Source organism: Palaemon carinicauda, chromosome 26 (genome assembly GCF_036898095.1).
Source record: "Palaemon carinicauda isolate YSFRI2023 chromosome 26, ASM3689809v2, whole genome shotgun sequence".
Taxonomy (NCBI): domain Eukaryota; kingdom Metazoa; phylum Arthropoda; class Malacostraca; order Decapoda; family Palaemonidae; genus Palaemon; species Palaemon carinicauda.
Window position 1 is genome coordinate 81,404,972 of NC_090750.1, and position 14,436 is coordinate 81,419,407.

Here is a 14,436-nt window from a genome sequence, read left to right on the forward strand (position 1 = left end):
TATTAACGTAAAATTAAATAAATAGCCCAGTGAGGATGTAAATAAGTAAATAAATAAATTACATGAGAAATAATGATTAGTCAATATAAAATATTTTAAAACCAGTAACAACATTGAAATAGATCTACCATATATAAACTATAAAGTATATCCTAAACATTCATAGCTATCAATATTCTCTGCAAAGATGTTGAATTTCTGTTAATTAACTATAATGAATATATGTATACGGAAGTGCTAACAATTATGATATATAGAAACAAAATTTATGGCCACATAAAGCCGAGGAAGACATTCAATGTACAATTGGATACAGGTATTCTTGGCACACCTCACTCTGAGGAAGTGCACCCTGTCACGCCCTTACTGGGTGAAGAGTAACCAAACATATAGTGTAAGGAGAGATAGCATGGTGACACACAAGAACTCACTGCGCAGTAGTGGTGTGACAGGATGCATTTCTTCTGCGCTAGGTGTTTAAATGTTTAAAGGTACCTCATGAATTGCAGCGGCAAGGGACAGTGACACTGCCCGGCAAGCATGACAATGCCCAAGAGACTGACCATATATATATATATATATATATATATATATATATATATATATATATATATATATATATATATATGTAAATATATATATATATATATATATATACACACACACACACACACACACACACACACACACACATATATATATATATATATATATATATATATATATATATATATATATATATATATATCAGCGCCCAAGCCCACTGTCCACTCAAGCTAGGACCAGGGAGGGCCAGGTAATGGCTGTTGATGTATCAGCAGGTAGACCTATAGGCTCCCCCAAACCCTCCATCCTTAGCTCACAAGGATTGTGAGATTGTATCGACCAAAGGAACTAACGAATTTAAGCGGGTCTCGAACCCCCGTCTGGCAAATCACCAAGCATAGACGTTACCAATAAAGCCAACAACCTGTGTTCACTTGTACGTCATAACTTTCCTTGAACGATAATGAAGAATCAACAAAACGCAGATTTTCCGTCACTCAAACGGTGGCTTAAACAAATATAACAATACATTAAAAAGTAATTTGACTACAAAAAAATGATAAGTGGAAAAAAAAAATCTGTTATTATGGTAAACGAGGAACGCATACCAGTACTGATTAAATGACCTCCATTAAAATGCATAAACAAATTAGTCGTTCTGAAAGCCCTGAAACATGAAATTAATTTCAGTTGATTACCCCGAAAGATAGAAGAGTGAAAACATCGGATGACCAAATAACTTTTTTTTTTTTTTTTTTAGTTACCCTTAATACCATTGAATTCAACAACTGAGGAAGCATGGGTGCTATGAGATGGATAAAAGATGGAGATAGAGTAAGCTGCATCTATATGTTCACGTTGGTTCTTAACTTATGGACCTAAGACGTCTCAACAAAAGCTTTCATTCTTCTCAAAAAGCAGCAAGTCTCTCTCTCTCTCTCTCTCTCTCTCTCTCTCTCTCTCTCTCTCTCTCTCTCTCTGGAAAATCAACCAGTTTCCTCTCACAAATCAACATAGGCATTTTTCCTATTTCTAAAAGGGACGCATAAAATGTCCTTTTGAACTATCTTCCATATTCTATTTCTGATTCTCAATATAACATTCTCTTACTGACTGTCCTCCAGAAGCTAATATTTTTCAAATTTTCTCTACCTTTAAAACGATTACACAAAGGTCTTTTTTCCTTTTAAATAACCTTTCAAATATTCATATCTCAGGCTGTTCTGTCTGTTTACTTATAAGACATAAGGTTAATATATACATCAACCCAAACATTACTTAATTTTTCATTAGAGAAAGTCCGTTATTCCAAAATGTTCTGGTAGGACAAGGACTCCACCACTGGAATGTGCCTTTTTTTTAAAGTACAAAGTTATATTAGGCTTTTCATGTATATCATCTTCCAGAATAAGGTGTATCCGGGCTCCAGTATTGGCATGTGCCCTTTTTCGAAAATATAATGCTATTTTATGTTTTTCATGTATACTATTCTTAAGAAAAGGATGAAACAATACAACAGCCCCTGTGACAAGGTTTAAGCAACAAGCAAAGATCTCTCATACTTTTGCGATAAGGTACGGTTGGACACAGGAATTCATGGCACACTTACCTCTGAGCAAGTGATAGATGCCACACTCTTACTGCACGGCGAATAACCAAACAGATAGTGTCAAGAGATATGGCAGAGGTAGTGGGTAGGGCTAAACAAAAGAACTCGCCGCACAGTAAGGGTGTGACAGGGTACACTTTCTACAGAACGAGATGTGCCTTGAATTCCTGTCAAACTATACCAGATAAGAGATGTAAGGCATCTTACCAAAGAGGCTAAGGCTCTATAGGCTTCAGGGGAAAACAAATACCCCATACAAACGTTGCTAAAGACTCTGGCCATAATGTCACCCACACAAGCGTTGCTAAAGACTCTGGCCATAATGTCACCCACACAAGCGTTGCTAAAGACTCTGGCCATAATGTCACCCACACAAACGTTGCTAAAGACTCTGGCCATAGTGTCACCCACACAAGCGTTGCTAAAGACTCTGGCCATAGTGTCACCCACACAAGCGTTGTTAAAGACTCTGGCCATAATGTCACCCACACAAACGTTGCTAAAGACTCTGGCCATAATGTCACCCACACAAGCGTTGCTAAAGACTCTGGCCATAATGTCACCCACACAAGCGTTGCTAAAGACTCTGGCCATAATGTCACCCACACAAGCGTTGCTAAAGACTCTGGCCATAATGTCACCCACACAAACGTTGCTAAAGACTCTGGCCATAATGTCACCCACACAAACGTTGCTAAAGACTCTGGCCATAATGTCACCCACACAAACGTTGCTAAAGACTCTGGCCATAATGTCACCCACACATACGTTGCTAAAGACTCTGGCCATAATGTCACCCACACAAGCGTTGCTAAAGACTCTGGCCATAATGTCACCCACACAAGCGTTGCTAAAGACTCTGGCCATAATGTCACCCACACAAGCGTTGCTGGCCATAATGTCACCCACACATGCGTTGCTAAAGACTCTGGCCATAATGTCACCCACACAAGCGTTGCTAAAGACTCTGGCCATAATGTCCCCCACACAAGCGTTGCTAAAGACTCTGGCCATAATGTCACCCACACAAGCGTTGCTAAAGACTCTGGCCATAATGTCACCCACACAAACGTTGCTAAAGACTCTGGCCATAATGTCACCCACACAAACGTTGCTAAAGACTCTGGCCATAATGTCACCCACACAAACGTTGCTAAAGACTCTGGCCATAATGTCACCCACACAAACTTGCTAAAGACTCTGGTCATAATGTCACCCACACAAACGTTGCTAAAGACTCTGGCCATGTCACCCACACAAACGTTGCTAAAGACTCTGGCCATAATGTCACCCACACAAACGTTGCTAAAGGCTCTGGACATAATGTCAGTGAACCCCATGTTACTGGAAACCAGCTTCTATACAAATCAGATCTGTAAAATCTACCAATTAATTTTGTGGAAGATAATAAAATTTCAAAAGATAAAGATGATAATGAATAGTCAGGAAAAGACAATAAACGTACAGAAGATCGAGACGGGAATGAAAAGTTAAAAGAGAGTAATATTGATTTTAAAGAATAAGATGATGATGATGATAGAGGAAAACAATAATAAAAAAAAAACTAGGTTAATAGATAAGATTATAGAGAATTAGAGGAATCACTGAAGAAACATCAGGTGATGGAGATTTCATTGAAAAATAAGAAAAAAATAGTGACTACTGAGGAAATGGAAAATATTACGAATAAGAGGAAAATCATGGATTGACCAAACGATGCGAAGCTATTATATTCAGATAAACCTAAATGCAATCAAATAAGGTATCAAAACGCAATGACTAGAAACGAAAAATTAAAATCTCACTTGAATAAGGCTTAAATGTCAAGGGGTCAGAAAGGTCGATTTACTTTAGAGTACTATATAATACACTTGCTCAATCACGTAGTTGTTATGATGGCTCTCTGGAAGATAATCTAATTCTTAAGTGATTAGTTGCAGTCAAGTCACAAGCTTTCTTTTGTTGTTTGATGTGAACATGACCTACGCGGCTCTTTAATACACACGCACACAAACATATACATATAAATATATATACATACAGTATATATATGAGTATATATATACATATATATATGTACATATATATATATATATATATATATATATATATATATATATATATATATACTGTATATACAGTATATATATATAGCATATATCTGAATACGTGTGTAGCCTATATAGATATACATGTATGGATATATACTCATATATATGATACACACATACACACGCATATACATACATACATACATATATATATATATATATATATATATATATATATATATGAATATATATATATATATATATATATATATATATATATATATATATATATATATATGTAGAGAGAGAGAGAGAGAGAGAGAGAGAGAGAGAGAGAGAGAGAGAGAGAGAGAGAGCAGGGGTTGAATCCGGAAAAAGAAATCACAAAAGACACTCTAACAACAAAATTAATCACTTTATACACATACACGGAAGACTCCACAACAGAACATTAAATCCCTTACACAAACAACGCTAATATCAACTAACTTGCTTGTCAAAATTTTCAAGACTTCATGTTTAAAGGCTCAAAGGCCGCTCATGAATGGCATATGCAAGGGACAGTGACAATGCCCTAAAGACTGACCATAATCTCAATTTAACCAGCGCCCAAACACCCCTCTCCACCCCAGGAAGGACCAGGCAATAGCTGCTGATGTCTGAGAAGGTAGACCTATATGCTCCCCAAAAACCCCCTTCTTATCTCACAAAGATAGTGAGGTTGCAGATACTACAAGAAACTATCGAGTTTGAGAGGGACTGGACCTCCCGTCCAACAGAATGCTATGCAGAGACGTTTCCAACAGGCCGTCAAATTATCAGGGCAGCAAAAATATACAGATCATAATATACAAATGATAAAAAATCATTCATAAAAAAATATGAATAAAATTTTAAAAGATAAAACTTTGGTAAAATGTTGAATTATTTAAGAGCGAAAGCAGAAAACAGCTTGAAATAAACTGTAAAGCTTTCAAAAAGAAAAAGATTTTTTTCAGCTAAAAACTCAGTGATATGTTCATTTTGGGTCGTTTTACGCTATATGCAAAACGGTGGGAGAGCGACTAATGTTTCCTCTTTTAACCATTTTAAATTCTGTTTTAAGCTGTTTTACTTTTTAGGTCCTAATGATTTAAAAATTTCCAAAGTCGATAACTTCGCAAATATGAGGTTATGTGTTACCGAGTCCTAGTACTAATTTAAATGTTTTGTATGTCGAATTGATCCCTGTTGTATAGATAATATATATATATATATATATATATATATATATATATATATACATACATATATATATATATATATATATAGATAGATAGATAGATAGATAGATACATAAACTCATATACAGTATATATTACATATACACCATTATATAAGTGTTTATACAATATATATGTGTATATAAATATATATATATATATATATATATATATATATATATATATATATATATATATTATATACACTTATATATATAATACATATAAACGTATATGTAAATGGATATATATGTATGTGAAATTATATATATGTATATATAATATATATTTATATACATATCTATCTATATATATATATATATATATATATATATATATATATATATATATATATGTGTGTGTGTGTGTGTGTGTGTGTAACCCATATTACTGAAATTTTAGGTTATCACGAAAATTAGTTTGGTATAACTTGACCAGTCTTTAAAAAGATGATGATTCATAACTAATTATAACGATGCATCTAATCAACCCTGAATGTGTGATATGATAATAGAGAAAATAGAACGACTCTCTTTTCAATTCTATAGTGCTATTCTGTATTACAACGAGAAGACGTTTAACATACTTGCCTACAATAGTTCATGTGAAAACATCTTATAAAAACGATTGTTATTCTATGAGAGGATTTATGTCATAAAAGTGAGAATAATAAAAGAAAGCTGATGTAGCAATATAGATTAAAAACAACACGTACTCGAATGAAACTACAAAAAGAAAAAGAAAAATATCTTATTTTCGTACATAAAACCTTCACAAAAGTAAAATCAAATGTTTATATTACAACTGATATAGAGTTGTGGTGGCCGATATAATAACGTTCCTGACTGGTGAACGCCAGATTGGGGTTTGAGTCCCACTTAAACTCGTTAGTTTCTTTGGTCGCTGCAACCTTACCATTCTTGTGAGCTAAGAATGTGGGGGCGGGGTTTTGGGGGAACCTATAGGTCTATCTGCCGAGTCATCAGCCGCCATTGCCTGGCCCTCCTTGGTCCTAGCTTGAGTGGAGAAGGGGCTTGGGCGCTGATCATTTTTATATATGGTCAGTCTCTAGGGCATTGTCCAACTCGATAGGGCAATGTCACTGTCCCTTGCCCATGCCATTAATGAGCGGCCTTTAAGCCTTTAAATGTAAGTGGAAAGTGGATCTCAGGTAACATATGAAACAGACTAGAGATAAAAACAAGAACCATTTGCGCAATGTTCATTTGTACTACTGTACATACAATTCTTCAGGGACACTCTGACAAAAGCAATAACGCTATTAACGAATACGTACCTATTTATTACTCATTTATAGTAAATAGCATCAAATATTGGTTAATGAAATATTAACTTAATGTTATGATGGAAAGGGTTACTAGTTAATGAGGCCAATGAATAAAAAAAATGGACAGAACATTCAAACAAGATGTGTTGTAATAAAATGATTCAGTATTATTAGAAATAAAAAGTCACCTAGCTATTTGAAAGAGATTAGTGCTAAAAGCGTATTCTAATAAGATTAATGAATATATATATATATATATATATATATATATATATATATATATATATATATATACATATATATATATATATATATATATATATATATATATATATATATATATATATATATATATATGAAAGCATATGACACTCGAAAAAAACTATAGGAGAGGATAGAGTGACGGACACAACTCGCACTAAGAAAAGATATAAAGAAAGAGATAAACGAAGAAAACCTAAGAAATATGGACAAAGCACGGAGCAAGTTTCAGCCCACAAGAGAAATAATGAAACACACACACACACACGCACACAAGGAGTACGACACACAAAGGTCTCCTTCTTGCAACAGCAGTCATTAGGGAAGGGATTGGAAAGTTAACCCGCGACTCCCTTTTCTTCTCTGCATGTTAAACAAACTTTATCTTTTATCGCTCGGGCCGTGTTTGTGCCCGAGGATTGGCCAGGCCCACAAATACCGGCAACAAACTCACATTTGTGTGTCCATCTCAACTCTTGCGGAAAATATAAACTCAACGTAGCCGGGTCGCTAAAGTCGGAATTGGCTCAGTGTTGATGGAGAGAGAGAGAGAGAGAGAGAGAGAGAGAGAGAGAGAGAGAGAGAGAGAGAGAGAGAGAGAGAGAGGAGGACATTAAGAGGGTTTTCAAAAGTGAATGCTCGAATACTATCAAGCTTCTTGTTCATACGAGAGAGAGAGAGAGAGAGAGAGAGAGAGAGAGAGAGAGAGAGAGAGAGAGAAAAAAAAAAAAAAAAAAGAGGACATTAAGAGGGTTTTCAAAAGTGAATGCTCGAATACTATCAAGCTTCTTGTTCATACGAGAGAGAGAGAGAGAGAGAGAGAGAGAGAGGAGAGAGAGAGAGAGAGAGAGAGAGAGAGAGAGAGAGAGAGAGAGGACATTGAGAGGGTTTTCAAAAGTGAATGCTCGAATACTATCAAACTTCTTGTTCATTCATTCGAGTGAGAGAGAGAGAGAGAGAGAGAGAGAGAGAGAGAGAGAGAGAGAGAGAGAGAGAGAGAGAGAGAGAGAGAGAAGAGGACATTAAGAGGGTTTTCAAAAGTGAATGCTCGAATACTATCAAGCTTCTTGTTCATACAAGGGAGAGAGAGAGAGAGAGAGAGAGAGAGAGAGAGAGAGAGAGAGAGAGAGAGAGAGAAGAGGTCATTAAGAGGGTTTTCAAAAGTGAATGCTCGAATACAATCAACCTTACTTATACCATTCTTAAAACATTCTATCTTAATTGTTCAGTACTTCTCTTCCAGTTTATTTAATCACTTATTTCCTTTCCTCACTGGGCTATTTTTCCCTGTTGGAGATTTTGGGCTTTTAGCATCCTCCTTTTCTAAATAAGGGTGTAACTCAGTTAATAATAATAATAATAATAATAATAATAATAATAATAATAATAATAATGTTTTAAAGGATTTTTTGTGTTCTATTATCATCACAGAAACTTCTAGGATATATACAACTGAAAATGTATATTCTAAAGAGGAAAACATGAATAGAATGAAACATAAAAATAAGCGTTTCTCATGAGTATCAGACAATATTCCACCAGCAGAGCAATAATTTAAATTTTATTTGTAATTTATAATAACCAGAAAAGTATGAAATCTTTATTTATTGAATCAAACTACATTGAAGAGCTATATTTTAATTTATTGAATAGATGTTGATAATTTCGAAAGAAAGTCATATTTGCGTTATTGAAACCAACTGATGTAATTATGAATAAATTTTCACAATGATAAATAGTTTATTGAATCAAACTACAGTGAAGATATATAATATATTTTCATTTATTGAATAGATGTTGCTAATTTCGAAAGTAAGTCATATCTGCGTTGTTGCAACCAAAAGATGTATTCATGAATAGAAGGTAAGAAATACTTTGATCGCAAACATTAAACATACTTGGAACATATTACTTCCACTTGACAGTCTTCTAAAGAGGTTCAAACATGAATAAATGAGAGACCACTTTCAATAGGTTTGCATGGCAAAATTTTAGTTTTGATTTTCAAAGTAAATTGATAGTAATTGGTTTATGCAAATGCATAGCGTTTGCCGTTGTATTTATTCATATTATGAAATATATTTTGCAATGGTGTTTTAAAATATGCAGTGATTTTGACAGGATATCATTCGCCTTTTTATTATTATAAAGGTTAAAGTGAGAAAATTGTACTCATGTTCATATTTTTCTTTTAAATTAATCTCTATGAATAACCACATTTCACTTTTAAAAATTTCCTTCAACAGATATTAACACTTTCTCTCGATATAATATCGTTGCAATATCAATTAAGACATTAATTTAAAATGGTTTTAATCCTCGCGAGTTCTGAAACTGATTTGCGTCAACTTTACTGACAATAACTTAATATTATTTTCCTAAGTTTCTTTTTGCTTAACAATTTCAATTATTATAATCTATTATTAAATACTAGGAGCTCGTTTACATTTTATCATTCGGTAAAAACTCTCTTTTCCTTAATGTTTAATTATGAATTAAATTATTTGAAAGATTCTCTTCGAAGTAGAATGGTGGTATTTAATATTATGTCTCCATTACACATTATCTCTCGGTATATTTTATGTACCTATATGATAAGGAGCAATTGTCTTTGTATATACATACATACATACATACATACATATATATATATATATATATATATATATATATATATATATATATATATATATATGTATATGTATGTATATATATATACTTATATAAACATAAATATTTATATTTATATATACACAATTATTTATATTTATATATATTATATATATATATATATATATATATATATATATATATATACATATATATATATATATATACATATATATATATATGTATATATATATATATATATATATATATATATATATATATATATATATATACTGTATATATTCCTTTCCTGTCACGCTCAGCATCATTGTCAAACGTATCAGTATTCGGTTTCTCCCCGTCCCTTGGGTAGGGGGAGAGGGCGTAGTTATACCCAGGTGAGAGGGGTTGTATTAGGAAACGGGGAGGGGTTGAGAAGGGCTGAATCAGTGTATGTGCATATCTATCTAAATATTTAGCCATAATTTTTTGACGAGTCGCGTACACTATAGTCCATTTCTTTTAGCGATGCATATTTGCACCGACTCGCAGCGGTGCCCTTTTAGCTCGGAAAAGTTTCCGGATCGCTGATTGGTTGGACAAGATAATTCTAACCAATCAGCGATCAGGAAACTTTTCCGAGCTAAAAGGGCACCACCGCGAGTCGGTGCAAATATGCATCGCTAAAAGAAATGGACTATAGTAAGAAGAATAATAACTAACGAAGGACAATTACATGAATGCTTTCAAATCACAATCCATTCAAACTTGAGAACGTTTTCACATTGTCAGAAACACTTCATAGAGATACTACCGCTAGAGAGTTATGGGGTCTTTTGACTGGCAGATAGTACTACATTGGATCCTTCTCTCTGGTTACGGTTCATTTTCCCTTTGCCTACATACACACTGAATAGTCTGGCATATTCTTTACATATTCTCCTCTATCCTCATACACCTGACAACACAGATTACCAAACAATTCTTCATCACCCAAGGGGTTACTGCACTGTAATTGTTCAGTGCCACTTTCCTCTTGGTAAGGGTAGAAGAGACTCTTTAGCTATGGTAAGCAGCTCTTCTAGGAGAAGGACACTCCAAAATCAAACCACTGTTCTCTAGTCTTGGGTAGTGCCATAGCCTCTGTACCATGGCCTTTCACTGTCTTGGGTTAGAGTTCTCTTGCTTGAGGGTACACTCGAGCACACTCTCCTATCTTATTTCTCTTCCTCTTGTTTTGTTAAAGTTTTTATAGTTTATATAGGAGATATTTATTGTTGTTACTCTTCTTAGAATATTTTATTTTCCTTTTTTTCCTTTCCGCACTGAGCTATTTTCCTGTTGAAGCCCCTGGGCTTATAGCATACTGCTTTTCCAACTAGGGTTGTAGCTTAGTAAGTAATAATAATAATAATAATAATAATAATAATATTAACCATGATCGTCCCGATCACGTAGGCAGTAGCGCTCGTCCGACACGCCTCGCATGCTTAATCATACAACAATGCCATGGAATTCTTCGGCAGACAAAACACATCACGACAAAGGACCCAGAAATTGATATCTTGCTTGCAACGTGAATGCAAAAGCTAACGTAACAGAGTTGGGTCAGACCTTCCGTTGTACATACATACATACACACACACTATATATATATATATATATATATATATATATATATATATATATATATATATATATATATATATATATTTGAACATACATACATACACGCACACACACACACACATATATATATATATACATATATATATATATATATATATATATATATATATATATATATATATATATATATATAACTTTATTACACAGGGGAGATGCAGATTATGCACTCTCCTACACCTCCTCCATGTACAAATATAATTTGACCAACTCTCTCCGCATAATATGAATTTCATTCCACTACACATATATTCTTACAGCTTTCAGAAGACCGCCATTAATATCAATAACTCAGACAATATGGTCACATGACCAAACTGCACCGCGTTCCTAGCATTCGGGAAGACCAACTGCAACTTTTTCCTTGTTGAGGAAGGAGAACAGGATAAGGAGGTAGGGGGGAGGGGGAATGTAGGAGGGGTAGGGTAGGATGGGAGGGAAGTCTTCTGATAAATGGAACCTTCTATAAATCTCAAGGAGACTTATGAGGGAGTAATGTCAGCGAAAACGTATTTAAAGAAAAAAACGTAGAAGTAAAAGAAATGAAAGAATATTGTGGTGTTCCCAGTTTCTCTCGAGTAGAAATATTTTTGAATAACAAAAGAGAAGAAAATTTGAACGATGCACCCTTTAGACAAGTTTTCAAGACAATGTAGGGCCTTATTTCTGTCACCTATCCCCAAAAGAAGACTGAAAGGAAAAGCGAAAATAGCATGTTTAAAAAAAAAACTAATAAAACAAGCCAAATGATAACATTAAGCAAACAATTTTGTAGATAGTAAGTTGGCCAAGGCAAAAGCCACCCGTTGAGATACTACGGCTGGATAGCTAGTGGGTCTTTTGACTGGCCAGACAGTACTACCTTGGATCCCTCCCTCTGGTTACTGCTTTTTTTTCCGTTGACTACACATAGCCTACATCAAATAGCCTTGCCTATTCTTTACAAATTCTTCTTTTTCCACAAACACTTGACAACACTCAACATAACCGAATAATTCTTCTTCACTCAATGGGTTAACTACTACACTATAATTGTTCAGTGGTTACTTTTCCACTTGGTAATGGCAGAAGAGATTCTTTAGCTATGGTAAGCAGCTCTTCTGAGAGAAGGACACTCCAAAACCAAACCATTGATCTTCAATCTTGGGTAGCGCCATAGCCTTTGGATCACAAGTCTTCCACTGTCTTATTATATTACAGTTCTCTTGGTTGAGGGTATATTCAGGCACATTATTCAATATTTTCCTTATTTCCTTTCCTCACAGTTTTTCAACTAGGGTTGTATCTTATCAATAATAATAATAATAATAATAATAATAATAATAATAATAATAATAAATACCATCTTCCTTTGTGCCGTTACGTATAGATATTCTAATAACTTATATTACTCATTCAATGAATTGTAATGAATAACCTATAACCAAATAGACAAGACGAATCTCTCTCTCTCTCTCTCCTCTCTCTTCTCTCTCTCTCTCTCTCTCTCTCTCTCTCTCTCTCTGAGCTCAAAATGTTTCATACTTTTGATAATCAACTAACAGGCACAGAACTTTTAAGAGACCGAGACTGTAATTATCTATATAATTCCTCACCAATAACATTACATTTCTGTTTCATATTGTAAAGAAGTATCAACTAACAAAGTAATCTATATCCTCTCTTTAATCAACATAAATCAAAGCATTCTCGGATAAAATTCACTTAATTTCATAAATCAACCATTAATAAATACAACTCGGACAATGGGGTCACATGGCAAAACTATCCCATATTAGTGATATTCGGGAGGGCCAACTGCATCTTTTTCCTTGAAAGGGAAGGGTGGTGGAGCTGGGAAGTTAGAAGGGGGGAGGGGGGGGGTTATCCCATGTCGCCACTGATAAATTGAACCTTCCATAAATCTCACTGTGACTTATGAGGGAGCGATGTCAGCGAAAACGTATTTAATAAAAATAGATAGAAAAAGAATAGCGTCTTTGCGAAAGAAAAGTTATTGTTGAATCTCTCCTTCTATTCTTAAAAAAAAAAAAAACTTTTCAATGGCATAAAAAAATTGTGGCTATCAAAATAGATTTTTACTTCTTCTAAACATATAAAAGAAAATTATTGGTGATTATTCTTGTTTGGAGAAGAGTAATAAGAGTCATTCACTTCTGTTATTAAAGGTTTAAAGGTCACTCGTGAATGGCAGATGCAAGAGATAGGACTTTACCCTAGACAGAAAAATGCCCTAGAAACTTAGAAAGGACCAGGTATGCCAGGCAATGGCTGCTGTTGACTCAGCAGGCAGACCTATAGGCTCCCCAAAATCCTCACTCTATCTCACAAGGATGGATAGGTTTCGGGCGCTACTAGAAACTATCGAGCTTGAGAGTGTCTCGAACTCCCCTCCAATATATTACCAGGCAGGGATGTTTCCAATAGGCTACCACAACCATATTAATAAGAACAATCCTACATCATTTGGCGAATCGTCGATTATTCCATATGCAAGAAAACCCTCAGCTCTGGAAACAGTGACTGCAGTATCATAACACTATAATAATTCACCTCTGATATGATTTATGAGTGTCCTCTAACGCATACCAAAAGGACAATCTCTCATCCGTCATGCTGCTTTTCCGTTGATTATTCTTAGAAGTATTGTACGCGACCCGCAATGACGGCTAAATAGTTAGAAAGCTACGCAAACACATGCACAACCTTCTCACCAGGGTATGACTACTCCTTCTCCCCATTACCCGAGGGACAGGAAGAGTTGAGCGTGACAGAAAATAAACACATACATATATACACATATATATATATATATATATGTGTGTGTGTACTGTATATATCTGCATATATATATATATATATATACATATATATATATATGTGTGTGTGTACTGTATATATCTGCATATATATATATATATATGTGTGTGTGTGTGTACTGTATATATCTGCATATATATAAATATATATATATATATATATATATGTATATATATATATATATATATACAGACATTTGTTCTTTATTATATTATATTATTATATAGGGGAGCTGAATGTAAGTATTAAAATGAAAAAATTCTTTAGGCGAGTAATTCTAGAAGAGGAAGACGTACAGTATAT

The 14,436-nt window shown here is 34.2% G+C and overlaps 1 protein-coding gene across 1 annotated transcript in view; it reads left to right on the plus strand.

Moving 5' to 3' along the window:
- LOC137620035 (uncharacterized) overlaps positions 1 to 13,850 on the plus strand; it is a 40,068-nt gene extending 26,218 nt beyond the window's left edge. Inside the window, exons 2-3 of the mRNA XM_068350314.1 lie at positions 2,385 to 3,530; positions 13,726 to 13,850. Of these exons, the coding sequence (XP_068206415.1) occupies positions 2,385 to 3,530; positions 13,726 to 13,850 (1,271 nt within the window). The remainder of the gene's footprint in view (positions 1 to 2,384; positions 3,531 to 13,725) is intronic.
- Positions 13,851 to 14,436: the final 586 nt, after the last annotated feature.